Genomic DNA, 21,699 nt, shown 5'->3' with positions numbered 1-21,699 from the left:
GATGTTTGCTTCATGTGATAGGCTTGGTGAGTGAAATTATATTTGTATTATCTTTCTGTATACTGTATGTATAATTTTCTTTAGATTTTCGGTCTAAAAGTGACCAAAAAGACATTTAGCTCCAGCTCACCAATGTCACCAGTGTCGCCAAACTGCTCCGTCTCCAAAACGTGCGTACGCACTGCTCAAAGTTTGCTTAAAGGTGCGCACATTCTCCCGTCAAGTTTGTTTTTTATAGATCACAACCTTTGCGTGGAAACTGGCGTACGTACGTTTCCAGCCCCGTTTTGTGCGTACGCACGCTTTATAAATGAGACCCCTGATCTTTTAGAATCTGTGCTTGATTTTAGAGTTCTTTTTTTTTTTTGTGATAGACTCTGTACCTTCAAATAAAAAAAATTTCAATTATTCTTTAAAAAGGTTGTTTAAAATAAACACACATTTTTAATAAAACATCTTGTGAGCTTATTGGCAACAACAGGGGTGTGCTTAAAGGGTACAAAACGTACCCATTAAGCACAGCCAGACTTTTTATATTTAATGATGTACATGTTCATTGAAATACTTATCAATTAAGATGTCATTTAAAATAAAATGAAATATTATAGTGTGAGAGATTCATATTTTATTTTAAAATAACTTCTTGTACTAAAACCAATATCTTGAGAACTACAAATGTCTCAATGTAGATTTTGGTGAGCTTTACCCTGGTTCATTTGGGGAGCAGATTGATTGATGAAGAGTATTAGAACAGTGAGGATTATTTTAAACGGCAAACCTTCCCTCCTCCTTGTGTATGGTTTGTCCATCTCTCTAAGCTTTCTCTTGTATCATTTTCTGGAAAATGTTTATGAATGACACATATTAAGCCATGCAGAATTTTCTTTTTATATGGTGCGCTCTTAATTATTTATTCAGACTGAAGAAAAGATTAGGGAAAAAGGGAATGGGAAAAAGGTCAGCGAAATGCATGATATTTTATAAAGCGTTGTGGTGGGTCGTCCAGTTCGGACTGTTACTCTATCTCGGTTTGTGATATTTAAAACTTGGCTCCAATCAATAGCAATGTCTCTGGTTTGCAGCTATTGTGTGCGCCCAAGGACATTTTCCTGTAAAGGGGAGGCTAAGGCGCTTACATTAAGAGACCTTTATTGTGAAACGGAATGGTCGTTACTGGCTCCTTTGTCTTCTACCAGCAACATGATCCTTCTCGGAGTCAATGCGGTTTTGGGCTTTCAGCGGCTGTCTGAACTATACTTACAGGAGTTGAGCTTTGAATCAAATCACTGTGCTGCGAAAACGTCAGGCCTCGCTAGTGTCACAGTAATGACAGTTTCTTTAGTCAATGAAAGTTTTATGTGTCAATGAAAATGTCTTAGACAGTTCTATAGCAGCACACGTTTATCCATTCAACAGAGCCCTTTGTAGTCAGCTTGCTCTGTGGTTAAGCGGTTACAACTTAACGTTTCTGGTTTGATTGCAAGAAAGCAGTCATGAACTATCACCGTGCTCCCTTGAGCAAAGCACTTAACCTCAGTAAGTGTAAGTGTACAGTACGTTTTTATTTCAGTACATTCTGCATGATGTAGGTCAAGATTAAGGTTGCTGATAGTCCTGTATTTAAGCAAAGAATCTTGCGTTTATATATTCATTCCATACGGCATGCAATTTGTCCCTTATTTTAGCGTCTCACATTAAAACACTTGGGAAAGCTTCTGTATCTCATTTGAATTGATTTACCATTCAGTATACAATTGTCATTGTTAAACTATTGCATATTATAATATATTAGAAAACAAATTGCATGCAAGGATGATAATGATTATAACATATTCATGTTATATTTAGGCTGAAGTCAAGTCAATAAAATGTCTTCATTTCTTATACGTACATACACGGTGACTGCAGCATTTTGTTTTTGTTTTTTACTTTGAGTAATTGTCACAATTGTTACTGGTTACTGAAATCTCAAGTGGCATGTTCTATAAAGAAATGTAGATTGTTGGCAACCCTAGTCAAGATGTCACTTTTGCATTATTTGGTAAAGTGTCTGTTTTGTGTCTTCCTTTATTGCAGCTAGCTATGGAGCGTATCCCATTTGTAAAGGCTGCTCGGTGTGTTCAAAGGACAACGGGTGTATGAACTGCCAGCCCAAGCTCTTCCTGTTCCTGAGGAGGGAGAGGATGAGGCAGTACGGCGAGTGTCTCCACGCCTGTCCTTCAGGCTACTACGGCATGCGCGGGACAGAGATCAACATGTGCTCCAGTAAGATCCTACACTTACTCATTCACATATATGCACATAGTACACACACTGCCTATTTGTAGCACAGGTGTGTGGATGCTACAGCACAGACATGCTGCTTTAGCATTCTTTACTCTGTAGATAATATATTTACTGTGTCACATACTGTGAATAGGCCTACTCAAAGTAATTTGGCCTTGTATTTGATACAATAAGCTTGTTTTGAGTGAACTGACAAATCTGACAACTGTCGATTTGGCAGACTTTGCATATAGGATATTCACTATTGAAATCTGTAATCTTAATCTTAGATAAATATTTCTCCTGAAGAGTGGTGTGATTTGTGAAGACACTTTTTCCAGCATTTTCCATGTGTTCTACTATATGTTTAAGTGTTGTCTGTAGTTCCTAAACTACGATCAAACAAATCTAACTTTTATATTACATTCATGTGTATGAAACAAGTAGGGATGTGCAAAACAATTTTTTTCCCTAAATCAACTAGTCATTTGGGCAACTGAAATCTTTTTTAAATATTTTTTATGAACTGAATGCAATAATTGATTTGAGTATTGACTAATGAGTTTCGGTTTGACCTGATCGGACACATTTTCTAGGGTGTGTTTATATAAGATGTGTTTTTGCAAGGGTCTCGAGATGAGTTTTTAAAAGTTATAATATTTTTTTCTTGACCTAGTGTGTTAATACGTGGCGTTTGAGATGGGATTCTTTATGAGAAGAGGACGTTTAGTCGACTTCAATTATTGACTTGTCAGATGTTGGATGTCACCCATCTCTAGAAACAAGAATGATTTAGGAAAACAACATTCTTATATTTTTCTGCAAAGAGCAATATAATAGTCCTATTGGAATTGTGTATCCCCCTCCTTCCATGCCCTGTATTTCATAACCTTATTTTAACATTTGCGCCAGGCCTGAGACACTCCGGACCTTTGAGGTTAAGTGAAAAGCCTGAGGTGTTGGCTTTGTACTTTATGTGAAAACAAAACACTAACTCTTTGGATTGTTCGAGCCAAACTCCTGACAGACAGACTTGAAACCTCAGAGGAGTGTGTCAGGACCTACAATGCTAATAAACCCAGATGGAGTACAGACACCCCTGTATAAAAACATGTCCCTTCTCACTCAGCAAACTCTATACTGATTTATCTGCCAATTTTATCAAAAGAGGAGGAGGGGGAAACACCTAAAACGCCTCATTTACCATAAAATGGATGTACCAATTGAGGCTACTTAGCGTTATAGAGCTTGCCTGTTCTCCACTAGTAATCAAAGTCATTGCACCTACATTTTGTAAGTTCTTAAGTTGTGGAGAAGGGACAAAGGCATGTTGTTTTCTGAGACTGTCCTCCAACCATTCGTTGTCCTGGTTGAATTTTGATTTTAAATGATACTGATATGTGGCCAGTTAATCTGGATTCCTTTCCAGGAGAACTTCTCCCAGAACAAAACCTCACATTGTCACGTAGCATCAAATCTCCGAGCAAAGCCTACTTTGATGTGATCACTGTTTCAGTCATGACTTTGTAATCCAGCTTCGCATTTGACCCATCTCCTTAAGTTATGCTTTTTCTGTCATCTTCGCTAAGCTCTTCATGTGTGCCAGTCATAATGGTATGTTCTATCAGGGTAAGTGCGAGAACTAATCGTCGGGTCACTGGGAACAATTTCGAACACACGGCATCCGTTCAAACTCGCTCCGCAAGTCCGCATTCTCTCTTGTCCGGGTTTTCAGCACAACTGAAGTTCGTTCTTCCAAGAGCCTGAAATGGTGGATTACATTGGAGTTGATCGTGTTTTTAAAAAACATGCTCTGAAATCACTTAAGCAGCAGCTGCTTATCATTAGACCTTGAATGTGTGTGTGATCCTATCTCGTTTAAGAATGCTTCGCAGTATCGCCAGGCCTGAGTGAAAACAAAATGCAAAGAGGAGACAGGTTTGCACTACATCAGTCCAGACTCTTCCGCTGGAGCCGTGGGGTGGGGTCGAGCGCTTTTGAAATCCAAATTGAACACTGACCTACCTTTGGCGAGCATCATATGCGTGACCCAACCATCTCAAATGTGTAGAAGGAAGATTGCATAATTGATTTAAATGGATAGTTCACCAAAAAAAAAAAAAAAAAATTCTGTCATCATTTACTGTCAATGCAAACAAACATGACTGGTCTACAAAGGAAGATACTTTGAAAGATGTCCCATACAATGAAAGTCAATGGGGTCCAGTGTTGTTTTATTGTGGAAAAGGGTTCTTTAGATTATTAAAACATTCTTTACGTGAAGAAAAAAAGGGTTCTTTAGATTATTAAAACATTCTTTACCTGAAGAAAAAAGGATTCTTTTAAGAACTGTTCACTAAAAGGTTCTTTGGGGAACCAAAAATGGTTCTTCAATGGCATCACTTTTGAAAACTTTATTTTTAAGAGTGAAGGGCCATCTAAATTCTCAAATGATCTGTAAAACTCAGTAGATGATGATTGATAGAACTTTTTGAGAGAGACATACTTGGAGAGCTGGTTTAATTATTACCTGATCTCACAAGATTGTTTGACTGTGCGCAATAGCCTTTCTGCTTTTGGTTAGTTGCTCCTAAACACTGCTGCAGCCTACCACTTAAAGCTAACCAGATAAAAAGAGAGTGTGGGGAGGATGAAGGAGAGATAAACGCTGGAAAAGAGATTCAGAATGCAGACAGAACTGGTGTGCTGGTACCATCAGTTTTTCCACAGGTTGTCAAGTGGAAGCCCTCTTCCTCATCTATCTTGAACCCTCCTTTTTTCCCTTTACATTTTAAAAATGTCAGTGCCCCCCCCCCCCCTTTCTCACGGATACATAAGCAGATAAATGCATGAAAAGCCTCTAGACTGAGAATTAGGGTATAACATGCAATCAGGGAGAATCATAACCTTTACAGTAGCCAACAAGCTGATCCATCTCTTTTATGGACATGTGACTTCACAGTGACAGGGCTGTGAGTTTTAATGCTGACTTTATGAAATCATTTTGGCATGATTAATAATAGCCCATGTTAGTAAGCAGCCTTCCACTGAATGATAGATATTGGCCCCAGATGACCTCCTGTTTGTCCATACGTGAAGTTTCCTGTCATCTCTTTAATCACATAGAAACCCTTTTTTAGAGCTTTCTGATTGCCAATATCCTAGACGTGTAGTTCAAGTATTTTTGACAGCTCATCCAGGACTAGTATATGTGCCACATGAGAGCCCCCATGTCAAGGATAATTGTTTCATCCAATTTTTTACTATGTTTTATCGTCATTGGTGTTGTAAAATCTGTTCCTATTGTACTGTTGTTGTAATAATTCCCACGTTGACACTAATTTAAATGGGCAAATGCAGGCGTTTGGGTAAGTCTGTTCGAAACCTTCCTGAGCTTCTGAGTTTTACAGGTAGTTATGATAATCCAATGGGACTGAGGTGGACCTCAGCCACACGAAAGGACCGTTGCCTGAAGTGATACCCAATTGTTAAAGAATCAACACAATTCCACAATATACCCTTCCAATGAGGTAATGAGTCCTGTACCCTCTGGAAAAGAATGAGTTGTTGCAGTTAAAGTTATGTCATTTGGGACCTGCAAAAGAGCAATTGCCGTTGGCCCCTCTGTCTTACTCTCACACCAGAGAGCTCGATTTGCCAGACTGTGTAAGTGGTACACCTATCCTTCACCCTGTTTCTACTGAGTTTTACACGTCTGAATGATCATTTGAGAATTTAGATGGCCCCAGTTGAAGTGAATATACATTTACGGACACTTTAGTAGTTGGTATTTTTGTTATTATTATAGTAGCCTACATCTTAAAACGGACCACAGTTAAAATGAATGACTGTTGTTGCATTAAATAACGAAACATCAAACCAAGTGATTTCTGCAAACAATTGATGTTAGACTTTTTCTCAGCCAATTTTGGAATGACTTTCCAGCCAATTGGACCTTTAACCACTAACTTTGACAACCAGAATAGCCACTAACTTTGACAACCAGAATGTTCTTTTTATTTAAATTATTTATAAAATCTTATTTGAGTATTGTTATATAGTGTTGCTATAACAGTATATACTGTATTTGGTTTCAGATTTACTAATGTCAGTTGGGTTTGATGAGCTTTTTATCAAACTTGGCTTTCTATGCTGTAATCAGTGCTACATGGCTAGACAAAATAGAAAATGGGCTGTGATGTTCTCTTTTGCCAAAAAACAAACACCCCAAAAACTTCAACACCCAAAATGCACTTTTGAACTTGGCACCAACCTTCTGACAATCTGACTATCCATGGGAGGGAATACATATACGGAAGTTCGATCTGTAATTTCAATAAACGCCTTGGGGCTGTCAAAAGTCTGTCGGATGACTCAAAATAACATGTTGACAAAATGACAAGTCCAGCTGACCTTTGCTGACAAATAAGTCAGGTAGCATGGAGAAAGATTATACATTGTTCATATACTGTATATATGAACAATGTGTAATCTTTCTCCATAAATATATACTATCAACATTGTAACAATACAGAACTGATTGAACATCTGTGAACTTATCTTTTAAGTGTCTAAATGTACGGACAAAACATCAACAGTCCTCTCTTGCAGGAAGTTGCATGAGGATCATGCAAATAGGTGCTGCAAGGTCCTCAAGAAAAACCCAGAGGGCTTGGTCTGGTGCACCCACTGTCACAGCAAAATGACATTTTGGGGTGTGAGAAAGTCAACTGCCTAATGCTCTCCAGGGGGAAAAAAGCAGGTCAGATGAGACAGGCTCTTTCAGTGAAGCTCTCTGGGTTGGAGAAATGGAAAAATGTGGCTGGATTTAGAACTCCCCAAGCATGGGCATCCCTTTTGCACCTCAGATGGCTGCAGAATACTATGCACTGGTTTCTGTGACCTCAAGGCCCGGCTACCAAATTTACCCCTTGTTTACAAGGCAATGTCATAGGATTTAATGTTGAATTTTATTTGAAAAAGAAGTTACTGAAAATTACATGTTTAATTGCTTAAAAATGATAGTAAACTTTCAACAGCCCTGGCTAAGGTGGTTTGCAGCCGCTTGAATATAACACTGGCTCGAATGTCCACATAATAATTTGCTTTATTGTGTTCTTTAAAAAAAAAAAAAATCATCCAGACCACAGCAGAGAGGCATTCCTGCCACAAGTCTTTCAGGATTAGATCACCCCTAAAGCTTGATGATTCAACTCAACATGCACTTGACTTGAAAACCACATTGAAAGCCAAGTGGAAAAAAAAGTATAAAAATAAATCTCAAGCAACAGTTTGCAGAATAGTAGGCAATTTCCTATAATGTTCTGTTTAGGAAATTTTTTTTTGTCCTTTTTGCATTGGGCTTTCATCAGATTCCCACCGCCTGTTCTTATCCTCATGTCTGTGGAAGAACAAGTAATCTAATTATGTCATATTAGCCTCATGTTATCATCTAGGCCTTCAAAAGTGGCACCAAGCTTAATCCTGCTGGAACAAGTGTCTCATGTCGGTGGCCTTTTTTTTTTTACACTTAAAAAAAAAAAAAGATTGTATTTATATATAACCAACATATATCTTCATAGATTTAAAAATAATTTATAAAAATGCATATATATATGATATATATATTTATGTATATATGTGTGTGCGTGGGTGCATTTTTATAAATTATATAATACATTGTAATGTAAAAAAATATTGCTTGAATTGCAGGCTGGATTTAAGGATAAGCTCTTAATAGCAGTTTGGTGGTTTGAGACCCTAAATGATCTTCTCACTGATGGTTAGATTATTGATTCAATATGAGGCTTTTGAACCCAGGCTCACCTTATTCAGATACACAGATATAGCATTACTAATTTCTAACAGATATTCCAACACAGAGGATATTGATATTGCAGCATCTGCACATGATCATGGATGACAAATGACATTTCATGTCAAGTCAGTCCAGTCACTGTCTGAGTCGTGTGCCAGTAGTTGCTCTTTTTTCTTTTTCGTCCTCAATTCCCTGTTGAAGTAAGCGATCCAAAAGGTGATGACAGCCTCCCAACGGCTGCAGTATATCAGGCCGAGGACAGAGGCGGCTTTTCTGTTACAAAGCTCATTTATTAGCTGTTGCTCCCTGTCATAGATTGGACATGTAGGGACACAGAGACTGAGACAGAGCTCTGATTAATCTGGGAACAAAAGCAAGTAGATCCATCTGTGTGGCCTTCCTCTTCTCAGACTTTGCGCCAAGATCTCTACAGCACAGTGTAATTCGACCAGCCAGAGCATGTGTTTATCAAACAAAAGATGCAGTTCTGCCCTGGTGTCTTGGCTGATGTAAAGACAAGGGTGTTAAAAATAATGACATGATGAAGATGTACTTTTTTTTTGTCCTTTTTTTTCTTTTTGAATAGCGTGCTTTACATTGCCTGCAGCAAAGCTACGAGACAACTCGTCTCGTCTCTATAATCTGTGTATCTCATCGGTTCAGACTGAGTGTGTATTACATTTGTTGCAAACTATGGCTTAGCAGTTTGAACGCATGTGAACACATTGATCGTTGGTGCTCATACGGGCACCACAAGTTGGAGTCTTGCTCCCGTAATAGGGTTCAACAATAAGGATGGCCTGCTGGCTTTTTTGTATTTTGAAAAGAAATAAATGATGAATGAAAACTTGTTTTGTCAAGACAACTATACGTTTTAAAGAAAAATAAAGATATAATTAAAGAAATAATAATAATAATAAAAACAAAAAATAAATGAATAATAAAAAAATAGATTGAAAAAATTTTTTTTTAAATAATACAAATTATTTTGTGGTGGTGCCAGTAAAAAAAATCGGGCAGGGCAAAGTATCAGGCTTCTGTCACTTCGGTCTATTTATTCTTGGTTTGGTGACAGAGATCTGACACTCCTGTCTTGTGAGCGTGGTTCCGAGTTCGCTTGGGCCGTACGCTGTTTTGTCCGTGTGAGTTGTTGTGTTCTGTGTGGTACGCAGTTTGCGTCTTGTGTGAACACGCGGCTTATGAGTGTTCTCATTAGCTGCGTGTTCTTGTCTTACACTTGGTGTTCCCTGGCCATGTGCTCTTGTTTTTGTTTTGTTTAGTGTGAGCACATGGTTGTCATGTCTGTTTCTTTGTGCCATGTGCTCCCATGTATATTGTGTAACCCCACCCTTCTTGTTATCTGATTATTGGTTCATTTGTCCAACCTGTCCTCCCTCATTACCTGCCTTATTTGCTCCCTATTTATTCTCCTTGTGTCTGTTTGTGTCCTGTGCCAGATCTTCTTCAAATGTTCCCTCTTTTGTGTTCCCCTGCCTTGTTGTTGGTCCAGTCAAGACCTGCTGCTGGTCCTGTTTTTCCCCTTGGGGGTAGTTTTTTTATTTAATTGTTTTTATTAAATTCTGCATTATTGAGTCGTGACCTCATCCCTTCACCCAACCCTGACACAAAGTATCAGAATTGGGCCAGCTGGAAAAAAATCTTACTGATCTCTCCATAATTTCTCCCATGATTTCCTGATTTCTCTACTATAATTAAGTATAATTAAGTAAGTATGAAGGTCGAACCTATTGTGCATGTAATTAGGCTAAAGGAGTGTTGCTTGACGCCTGTATTCACAGTAAATTACAACCTCAATTTATTGCATACAGGTTTTAAAAGTTGCAAAAAGGTCAAAAAATACTTTATCACAATCATTCCCCTGGGAGTGATAATGATGGTGATTATGGTTGTCGGAGTGCTGTGTGCGTGTGTGTGTATTTTCTCGCCATGAGATTGTTTGGACTGGATAAAGAAAGCGTGAGAGATCAGGAAAAGTGGGCTGAGGCTTCAGGGGTTCAAAGGGAGAATGGGAAGGACTCATTTGTTGGGAAGGAATGTAGCTGAGGAGACAGGCTGGTTAACTGGAGATGGTCTAATTAGGGGGGTGTGATGGTGAGAACCTTCACGAAACCCAGAGAGGTCAGAGATTAAAGCCCAAGCCTTATCTCTTTGTACTGTGCCAGATTTTCCTCTTTCAAACCTTTTATTAAATGCATCCTTACCTGCAGACTGGTAAAAGTACAAACCTTCCACTAAAGATCTACAAACAGGTGCCTTAAGCTACCTGAGTGGAACCAGCAACCAGCTTCACATGTTTGTGGATAGCTGTAATCTGAGATCCTTTGCCTATCTGGCAATAAGCTTTTTAGAAGCGCCATAAATTAGACAGCTCCCAGTGGCTCTTTTTAATTATGCAGGCCAGCGTATCGCCCTGTTGGTGAGGCTCATGTAATTTCGCTCTGCTTGACGTGCTATTTGCAGAGTCACAGCTTGATGACATGCTGGCACGCTGCCCTTGATATGCTGTGGCAAGGCGGGGCGTGGGAGGATCGGTTCGGCGGTATTGCCTCATTCACAGAGTGTCTTGACTCCTCTTTCTCTTTCTCTTCCACCCAACTCTGATGTTAACACAGGAGACCATCATCATCTGCCTGACTAGATTATTTCACATAGGCCTAGACTACCTTTTAAGATTTTATGCTAATAATGATTGTATGCTAAGGTCTTGCTGAAAATTTGCTCAAATTTGCTCCTAAGCTCCTCCTAAAAATGTTGGTAAGATTTTATGATGCATATGAATTTATGCTGAGTTCTTATTTATAATTTGTGAAATTTGTATGCTAATAATGACTGCATGTTAAATTCTTCTTAAAACTTTGCTCAGATTTTATGCTAATAATGATTTTATGCTGAGTTCTTGCTGAAGTATGCTAATAATGATTGTATGCTCATAAAGTGTGCCGCCACTTGCTCAGTCAAGAGAGCGAATGAGAGCCAAACTTTCCTTCTAACTCTGTACTCTTGGAGGCTGAGATGTTCTGCTTTCCTTTCTTCTGTGAAGGGGTCATGGTGAGGTAATTCCTCATTCCGGATGTCGTCACATCTTTGGAGTTGTATGCAGCCCTAAAAACTCTCACACCCCACACTCCCTGGCTCAACATGCATGTCAGTGGAAGTTGCACTGGAATATCTCACTCCCCTGAAGTGAAAAGCTTCACATGGCATCAAAATGCCTTTTTCCCAACCTCATAATCCATCTCTCACGTCGATCCCCTCCCCCACCCTTCAGTTTGCTCCAGATGAGGAGGTTTTGTCTGCTGTCCCGACTGACGTCTGTCTCTCTTGTTTCTTCACAGGGTGTAGGATAGATAACTGTGAGGCCTGCTTTAGCAAAGACTTCTGCACAAAGTGCAAGCCTGGTTTTTACTTGCACAAGGGCCATTGCTTCGAAAAGTGTCCGGAGGGCTTTGCTCCCCTGGAGGACAGCATGGAGTGCGGAGGTAAGTATCATTTTATACACGCCTACTGGAAAATCCAGATAAATCTGTTAGCTGTTCTGGAACATGATTACTGGTTTGTAATGACACCATCACAAAATCTCTCTGGTTTGCGCGTTAGCTGTTCCAAGATGGTCGTTTGCATCAGCTAGACCATCTTAGACCAGCAACAAACCAGCTACCAACTGGTCAAACCAATTTAAGGTGGTCAAGCTGGCTTCTGGGACATAGTTGCTGGTCAATCAGCAAATGATTAGCTTGTGCCAGATAATGACCAGCTTGGAACAGTTAATGACCTTTTTAGACTAGAACCAGCTACTATATTCCAAAAACAGCTACCAGTTTAAGCCGGATTTTTACAAATATCATCTTTCTCTAATATCCAATGCTTTGTTCCACAAAAGACTTTCAAAACCTCTATCTCTCTTTTTTTTTTTTTTACCTAAAACTTCTCTGAATAAAGATATTGTTGACATCAGATATGTTATCATATCCAAACCTTCATAGCCATTATCATTGGTTTTCATTATCATTATCATCTAGTTCTCTAAATAAGTTTTCTTTCACCCAATAGAGGGCTGTGAGGTGGGCCAGTGGAGTGAGTGGGGGACCTGCGCCAGAAGAAACAAGACCTGTGGTTTCAAGTGGGGTCTGGAAACCCGAACACGGCATATTGTGAAGAAGCCACCAAAGGACACAATACCATGTCCAACCATCGCCGAGTCCAGGAGATGCAAAATGGCTATGCGACATTGCAGGAGAGGTGCGTGTGTGTGTGTGTGTGTGTGTGTGTGTGTGTGTGTGTGTGTGATTGGATCAGCATATGTGGATCTAGGCCTGCTCATGCCTTCAATACAAGCCTTGGTTTAAGATAAAAATCATTAATTCCTTCTGCAAATCATCAATTTCATTAGATTTCCAAACCTTTTCCACTTGAAGAAGGAAATATAACTGTGGCCATTTCGACTGCATCTCACCTGTTTAATCTTGAGCTCTGTATTTTTGGATTGAAAAGTCAGCCGATTGGGTTTTCAATGTCGACTGGCATTTTCATTCATGATTTATTAGTATTTTTCCATGCTCACTTTAGCCAGCTCGCCTTAGGTTTTTTTCTCTCTCTTTTTTTGAGAGCGTATGTGTTCTCTCACTTATTCTCCTCTCCTCCCAGTGGAATTCCTTAAAGTATGAAGTGCAGGTTTCCTCAATGGTACTCTGTTTCCTTTCTCTAAGAGAGTTATTTGCGGTAGGTGGTGCATGTATTTTACCACTAAAACGAGAAGTCAAATCGGAGGGAAAATATTTTTTGAGTAAATAGAGCCAAGGAAACATATTTTATAAAGTGTTTAGTTTTAGAAGAGATGGGCCAAGTTTACTCGTGGAAATAATTGCCGTATTCAGGAGGGCTTATCAGGAAAACTCACGATGATAATTAATCGAGACGTTTCCTCGCAGCTTTTTTTCATTCTGCTCACCTGAACAAACTTAAATCTTTTGTGGTCACTGACTTATGATACTGTCACACCGAGTACACATGCAATTTCAATTTCTGAGGTCAGTAAAGGACAACACATTCACATTGAGAAAGTTTTTGACTGATTATGGAAAGGTTAATTGTCAACCCAGAGACCTGAGGCAATATAAAGCTGAACTTGCTCAGTTTCCATTGTTTATTTAGGTACCCCAGTCTCGTACTGTATCTAAATTTCCATAACGTCCACCTTAGTATCAGGTCACAGCCACTGAATTTTGCTCCATGAGCTATTAGTTTTGAGAAGTGCATCGCTAAAACTGAATCCATTCATCTTCATTTAAATCATTTGGAAGAAATAAAAAAATGTGTCTACTTTGGTACATATGCACTCTGACAGCTGCTTTAGAGACGTGCTGATTGAGTAAGTATGTTTCTAACATGTCACATGGCTCTTTTCCCCTTTCGGTGCTTGTAAGGTGCGGAGCGAAGGTTGGAAATAGTGATTTTCTGGCATGTCTTCCTTCTGTACCCTATGTTGGCTCTCTCCACAGGAATTTCCCTCCCTAATTCAGTTCCTCCTGACCTTTTCCAAAAGTACTTTATAGTCATATTTAATTAAAAACTGGCATTGTGATGCATGGTTCCTGGTTTCAATTACAGTATCTCATCTGAGGTCAGTGATTAGGAGCCATTGTTAAAGTCTTAATTAAACACGCAGTGCTCGCTCCTTTTTTACATTTAGAAACCAATAACCAAGTAACCTTATGGAAAAGTCCTACATGGTAATATGGTCATTATGAGTCACTAACTGGAAATAGCATATAAATAGCAAGTTGTAACATGGACAATCAGTCAGTAATGATACTGACACAATACTTTATTTCGATATAGATATCATTAAATACAATGATGATGACTCTGATCAATTCAGTTCAATAAAGGATTTGTCTGACGGATTAAAAGCAGTAAAGTATTTTTGAGCAATTCATTAAAAGAACGACATATTAAGAGTCATTAGTTTGGGAATCAGACTACTCTGGGCATGCTGTACAGAACCAATTAAAAATATAATTTGTTAATTAATCAGGCTACACTTAGTCATGCTGTGTGGTTTTCATAATAATAAAAAAAGCACTTGCTCATAAGAATCATTTGTCTGGGAATTGAGCTGCAGTGGTCGCGCATTATGTATTTGATTCACGAAAAGACTCATTCATAAGATTCATAAAAGTAATTTGATTAGTGAATCAGGCTACACTGGTAGTTCGATGTCGCATCCTGAAGCTCAACACACACTTATCTTAATTAAAAGTAGTGAGACTAAATTATCTCACCGGTACTGATGCCACTCTCTCTCCTATTGCAGTCTTTGATCTTGAAATGCAGCCCATATCTGTTGCTTTCTCTGACGTGAACACCGTTAAATTAGCATATAGAGCGGGAATTAAAGATCAGATTTATATTTGTTTTGCGTAGGAACATTTATGTGGCCAAGTGTGAATTGAACAGTTTTAACAAATCGGATCGCTATCTGATCATTAAAAACGCATGAAGTGACCAGGTGTAATAGGCCCTTTAGATATGCATGTGATGTTCTATAGAAATAATAATGTTATAGTCATTGTCTTGCATCCCAGTGCAGGTACGGCAGATAAAATATTGTGCATGGTTGACCAGGAAGTAGCCAAAGCCTTTGTATAAGGATATGGGCGCTTGGTTTAGAGTCTTCATTAAACGAGAGGCCAGGATAACATAGCCCCCGACTAACCTCTTACATTACACTGGATTCCAAGGACTTTACCAATAAGTCCCTGAATGCTACCTAATACGACAGCTTTGCTCTGCAATATAACAAATTACTTTGTGAGACATAAATAGGATTACAGCCAGACTATAAACATGTACGCATGTGTAAGTTTATGTATGCCCTGCTGCCAAGCAAATTGCTCTACATGAGAATAAAAATGAGGTAAAAGGTGACTGTGGGGGAGTGTGCTAGAATACAACCCTGTTACCATAATGCACATAACATTAGATACTAGACACCCGCTTGTGGAAATCGGTATAAGATTACATAACAGCAGACTTTGCAGATTGCTATGGATTAGACAAAGGCAGGAAATATGAGTAGGTAAATAACATCAGAGGAGTTATACATGTGAATGTATTTCTGGCATTGTTTATCTGATCATCCAGCTTCCGTTTCTTTGAGCTTAAATGTCGCCAGACGTCATTTACAGACCCTAGCTTGAACTTGACGCACGAGCGACTTAAGAAAAGATGAAAACATCTGGACACCAGTAGTTTAAAGCACTCACATGCACCAGTGCAACAGTAAGTAGTAGGCCCTTTTTTTCTGTAGATATTTACAATTACTTTAGATTGGGGGTTAGCACATGAATTCCGATATTTTCAGGTCGGTTTCAGGTCTCATTGATATGTGGAATGAATGATATGTGGTACGTGCATTTGCCATGTAAGCGGACAGATCGAATTTTCCCGTCAGTGCGAGTCGTACGTCATTGACGTGGCTAATGACATCAACTCAGGTGGACACCAAATGCAATCACATGACTCTTTTCAATGGCACAATGGAGGGCGAAGGCTCAACCCAATGCATTGCTGACCTTTAAAGGTGGTGCAGAAAGCAAAAGCTTGTATTATCATTTTGTCTGCGTCCATTGCTAATCTGTTTTTACTTCCTTTTCCTGGTCTGTACATCTACCTTGGTTTGTTTCGCCAACTGTATTGTGTAAATGCCGATATCGGATATGGGTCACTTTTAAAAGAAGATGTAAGCTAGTCGTCAAATAAATCGGATATAGTCAACAAATCCGAATTGGGCAGTGTAAATGCGGCCAAAGTAACTTTGCATGTACATGCCAACTTATTCTAACCCTTACAACTTACTAATACTCTTGACTTGAGAGTTAGTTGACATGTTGTTGCAAAGTTACTTATAGTTAGTAGAATGTCTAAAGTAGGCTATTGAAGTACAGTAAAATATATTTTTTTATAATTTAAATGCTATAAATTGTTAATAATACCTAATTCATTAAATACTGTTAATTGATTTTGTCTTTTTATAAGTGTTACCAAAAAACATAATCATAATTTAAATTAAATGAATAAATCTGATCATTACATTACTTAGGGCAAAACATTACAGATATAGTGCAGTCCATTTCCCAAACAAATGAATCTTATAAAACAGTTCTTTCAATTAATCACTTTTTTAAAAAAAGTATCAAACTCACACGTTGTTGATTTGAATGAATCTGATAAAATTAACTTTGAATTAACGTCTTGCTGACTATTGTTGAATATCACCATCGTTCACTTTCCTACTTAGGATCTGGGAGTCGGTTGCCGGGCCGACGCTCTCCCAGCAGGCTAGACGGCCTCTTTCTGGCAGCGTGACGGGACTCCTCAGGGTGGTGTATAGAGTGGGCTGTAAACACAATTTATTAATAGTCGCCCGGCTGTTCGCGAAAATGAAATGCCTGCTGAGCTCTAGCTTTCACCTAACCAAGCCCCTGTCATCAAATCAACTGACTGACCAGCCACACTAGAGAGAGAGCAATGCTAAGACAATTCTGCCATGAAAGTGCTCTGTAGAGTGATATTCCAGCAGCGTCATCAGCGTCTGTCCGTAGAACTGCTGTTCTGTGGATAGATTTTCCTTCGTTCCCAGAGCAAAGGTTTTCCACAAAGGTTGTTAGCCCTCTGCCTTTTTGCAACCAACAAGCAGCAGGTTACTTAATGTCAATTGTATTAAATGTTGTGTAAACAACTTAGACTCTTATTGCCTCCAATCATCTCCCTAATCCTAGTAGTAATTCCCTAAGATTGTATTTGGTGTGACTGAGGTTCAGACACAAACACGACATTGAGACTTATTGGATAATTTTTCTGTTCGTAGCAAAGCGGCTTTCAGATTCTCAGACAGCTAGAAGTTGTGTATTGAATGACATTTTGGTACACTCATAACCACGTCTGCGCCACTTATGAGTGGCTCTATCGGGTGGGGGGAAATGTTACTTCAGGAACAAGTAAGACTCCATAGTGCAATGATATGCATGCTCAACTTCTCGTAACGATTCTCTGTGGTTTCTAGATTCTATAGCTCAGGGCCAAAGAGCCTTGCATGGTGCAATTGATTTCCCATTTTTGAAGCAGGCGAAACATACCGTTTTTCCTATATGCCCTGCTATCTGTGACAGTTCCTTGTCCTTCTTGGGTTGCTCATGATCCTTTCTCACTCTTAAATGTATCATTTAGACACTTTGGCTTCTTGCAAGAGTTTTACGCTTTTCAGAATTCAATTGAGAATGCCTTTAAAATTCAAATTAAATTTCATGTTTTAAGGTACAGAATGTTATATGTTAACGTCTACTGTCTAGTTGTCTATTAACAAAAATAAGCGTTTTACAAGCACATGGTTGGACATGTTTCTCGGTTATATGCGACAGCATGGAAAAACACCTTCCTTTTTCCTGCTAAGACAAATGTAACAGGGTGAGGTCAGAAGCATCATGTCTGTGGAAATTGAAAAAGATAGCCTATGACACCATAGTGAGACTGAAACGGGACTAAAGAAATCAATGTAGATCTGTAGATCTGTTTTAACAAAGCATAAAAGTAGCGGGCAAGGAGCAGGAAGAAATATATAGACACTTATTTTTAGCGGGCGCAGGAGTGAAAAAAAACAAACCACTATTTTGGACCCCCATTGACCTTTAATTGACCCCATTGACCGCTTGCAACACCAAGGTCATGGGTTCGATTCCCAGGGAAAGCAAGAACTGATAAGAATATAAAATGTGTACCTTGAATTGAATACAATGTAAGTTGCTTTGGATAAAAGCGTCTGCCAAATGCATAAATGTAAATGTAAGGGTGTATTCACACCTGCCTTGTTTGGTTCGATTGAATCGAACATTTCCCCCCTTGGTGCGGACCTTTTGGGCAGGTGTGAATACAGCAATCGAACTCGGGTGCGGACCAAACAACCGAACCAAGACCCAGTTGAAGAGGTGGTCTCGGTACGGTTCCAAACGAACTCTGGTACGGTTCGTTTACGGTGTGAACATGAACCGACCCAATTGCAAGAAAGCACTGCGCCTTTGAGTTAACAGGCTTCCGTAGTCGGAGTTGCGTTATGGGAATGTGATCTGTTGTAGCCTACTACATTACATCTGTTGTGCGTCTTTCTGCGCGTTGTGTGTGCATCATTGGAATGGAATGAATGAGTGTGTGCATCAGGACATTCACATACAGAGCGTTCTCTTTAGTCTAATCGTGCATAGATGCAAAAAAAAAAACATTTGCAGTTCATATAATGTAACGATAGTTACAATACAAGGATGATGCTGCGTTAATTTACGTTAAGCCTTTTTTGCACTTCCTGATTTCCCTACTTGAGAATCCTTGTCCAATGAATGGACGACCTTAGCACACGTGTGGTTTTGTTTACAAATTTTGGTTCACTTGCAAAAAGAGCAGTGTGAAAGCGAACCGTACCAAAAAAAAACAAAAAAACAATTTATTTGGTCCGGACCAAAGCAAGTGAACTATCGGACTTTCCTGGTGTGAATACACCCTAAAATGGAATGTATGGACAAAAAAGCTGAAACGTTCTTCAAAATATTATCTTTTGTGTCTCTTTATATTGCGTCAATTTAAATGCACCACAGGGCCTTAAAGGAACAGTATTTCACCCCCTCTGTATACTTCTATATGGCTAGTGTGACATTAAAGCTCTCTTGAATTTTGAAACTAATACTCCCTTTAGAAGTTGTGGGGGGATCAGTGGCTGCAGAGGCGCTATTTGCCTTCCCGTCTTCGGATGAGGATGGAGCTCCACCGCCTCCCCCTAAATCCTCTGCTTGTCAGTCCAGGCCAGTCTGGGAACCAGATGGAGACTATGGTAAAGTGATGCCCACAGAGGAGTAATTGCCTTTAATCTGTTATTGAGGGAAGCAGGATGAGACCCGCAGCAAGGCATACCCCTCTGTGCCACAGAGAAAACACTGGCGGAGTTTCGTTTTAATGTGTGCGCGGCTTTGTGTGGCACTGGTGTGTTTATGGTTAGTTAGCGGAGTGAATTCGGGGGCTTGGCAGGATAACCTTGTCCTCCGAGCATTTTAATTACGCTCTATGATCTGACTCTGGGCCTGTGTTTAGTTTGGAAAACCAAAAATCCAAATCCATATTTGAACGTCTTTTGAGTGTCAAACATTCCTGCTACAGATGCGAGCGTCCACAGACAACTAATTCACTTCTTATGCGAGTCTCTTACGCGCGCCCTGTGCCGAGCGCCCCTCCAAAACAAATAGCGGACGCCTCTCGCCACTGCTGCCGAGAGTGTGTGCTTGCACTTATTTATTTAATAACTGTCAGGCTGCCTTGCGCTTCCCACTAAAACTTGGGCTTCTCGCAGGAGAAAGTGATCCGCAGATGACGACTCCCGATGAGATCCTGACTCAGTGTTGAAATTCAGGAATGATAAATGGTGTATTACGTCTGGGTAATATTGCGGGCTATCATTGGATAGAGCAGGAGTGCAGCGTGCGCTGTTTTCCCAGGGCAAGAGGAGCTCACTAATTGGCTGCCGTGTTGGGTGATTATCCGTGCCTTGCGCCCAGGTCTGTTGTGACTGGTGTGCCAATGGACTAATCTTTCTTTAATTAGCTGACTCCGCAGGACTGACTGACCGCTGTTTCACAGCCAACTCGCATTCACACAACAGCTCCCATACTTTTCCCAGCTACCTCTAAACCTCTTTTTTTTTTTTTTAAGTTTGTATTGCGGCACCGCTAATGTTATTGGCTCTGTATGATTAATCGCTCGTTTGTTTCTCGCTCGTAGGTCGATTTGGATAAAAGTGTCTCCAAAACATAAATATCCATTTAAAGCCTGACTGAAGATGAGGCATCTGAGATTGGACATCTGGTCCGAGGTCAACAGTAAATGGTGTTTGTCAATAGTTATTGATCCTTAAAGATTCTTATTGAATTATTCATAAGAAGTCATTGAGATATTGATATCCCAGCCCATTGATTGCAGTTTTCGTGATTTTCGGTTGGCTTTTCTAAAGGTGCCTGATTGCAAGAAATTACTTTCTCTTCATTGTTTAATCTGAAATCAACTTCAACTACAACATCAACTACGATCTTACTTATTAAGTGATACAGTAACTTACAATTTTTATATGGAAGCCCTTTTCCATTAAAAGAAAAAGGTAACTTTTATTGTAATTGCGGCTTTATATCTACCAATTGTGCCATTGTACAAAATAACTATTTCTTAATTTGACACTTAAAGGAGCTGTATGTAAGAAATTTATTTCAATTAATCATAAAATGGCCCTGAAATGTCACTAGACATTAAGAAATCATGTACATTTCAAATACTTATATCACTGACAACAGTAGTATGGCCAGGATATTGTCATTTAAAAAGTGCAGTTGCAGCCCTCAACTGATGTTGATGTTGTCATGTTGTGTTTTGGTCTGATGCTCCACCCTCCACCTATCTACCAATCACGAAGTCAGTAGTGTTGCGGCATCTGGGTTGCCAGCTCTGCTCTAGTTACCACAGCTGCAGCTCGTCACGTTCCTGCTGGATCCTGCAGCCGATCTGGCAACCTCGAGTCAGGGAGGAGGGGGAGGGGATACACCACTCTACAGTAATTTGAAAGTGATTGCAGTACTAGTTTTGGCCACAATCTTGCATACAGCTCCTTTAATGTTTTTGTGAATTTAAATCTCAAAATGAAACTTTATATTATAATTCTTACATTGTATCTCAAAATTGCATATTTTACAATCTAACAATTGCAACTTTAATTCTAACATTATATCTCACAATTGTGACTTTATTGCTCATAATTGTCACAGTTTGACTTCATATCTTAAGTTACAATGTGACTAAATTTCTTATTTTAAAGTCTATCACTATAAACCTTTTTTTATTTTTTACTCAAGTGGAAAAGGGCTTCCATACTTTTGTATATCTACAAACTTTTGAAGTTTTAGAGAATAAGTAATAATCAAAGCAATCTGTCTATCTAGCTTTGCTAACCTGACACATGTGTAGCTTGCTAACTATCAAGCTTCATGATGAGTCTCAGTCTCACTCCAGAATTTGCTGGATGTTTATCACTGTGTTTACATAGAATTGCCCCCTTGATAGCAGAAAATTGCAGCTTTTGAGAATTATAAAAATATATATATTCCCTACTGGAGAGACCAGGTCATTCAAGTCAGAAGCCATGTAAAAGTCATAGCTGTCAGTCAGGGAGTGCATCAGTTCAGGCAACTTCTCACCTGCTGTACAATTTGTGTGACACCCTCTGCCTAAATGTGATCTCTGAAGAGTTCTGCCAGTGCTAAATCTTCCACAAAGAGCGGAGGTCATTACCAGTAGCCCTGGGCTGTCTTTTCTTCACAGTTACATTCCTTGTAGAGGGGGGAGAGGGATCTGATTAACTCCCCACAAAAAGCCCTGCTCCCTGACCAAAATAAATATGGCCCCTGTCATTCTGTCAGCAACTGTCTTCAATATTTGAAACACCCCATGATCCCGCCGGCTTTTATATGGAGAATCCGTCGTCATTCCACAGGCATGAACCATAAACGTGGAGT

At 39.4% G+C, this 21,699-nt stretch overlaps 1 protein-coding gene across 2 annotated transcripts in view; it reads left to right on the top strand.

The window, feature by feature from the left end:
* Positions 1 to 21,699, top strand: part of rspo2 (R-spondin 2) — a 62,185-nt gene that overhangs the window by 26,197 nt on the left and 14,289 nt on the right. For both annotated transcript variants that reach the window (XM_056244005.1, XM_056244006.1), the window contains 3 exons: positions 2,077 to 2,265; positions 11,440 to 11,583; positions 12,155 to 12,343. In XM_056244005.1, coding sequence (XP_056099980.1) covers positions 2,077 to 2,265; positions 11,440 to 11,583; positions 12,155 to 12,343 — 522 coding nt within the window. The remainder of the gene's footprint in view (positions 1 to 2,076; positions 2,266 to 11,439; positions 11,584 to 12,154; positions 12,344 to 21,699) is intronic.

The sequence above is a fragment of the Rhinichthys klamathensis genome, unplaced genomic scaffold (genome assembly GCF_029890125.1).
Source record: "Rhinichthys klamathensis goyatoka isolate OS25496 unplaced genomic scaffold, OSU_Roscu_1.1 h1tg000896l_1, whole genome shotgun sequence".
Classification (NCBI taxonomy): domain Eukaryota; kingdom Metazoa; phylum Chordata; class Actinopteri; order Cypriniformes; family Leuciscidae; genus Rhinichthys; species Rhinichthys klamathensis.
Note: the sequence above shows the minus strand (reverse complement) of the source record. Positions and strands in the feature narration are given on the sequence as shown.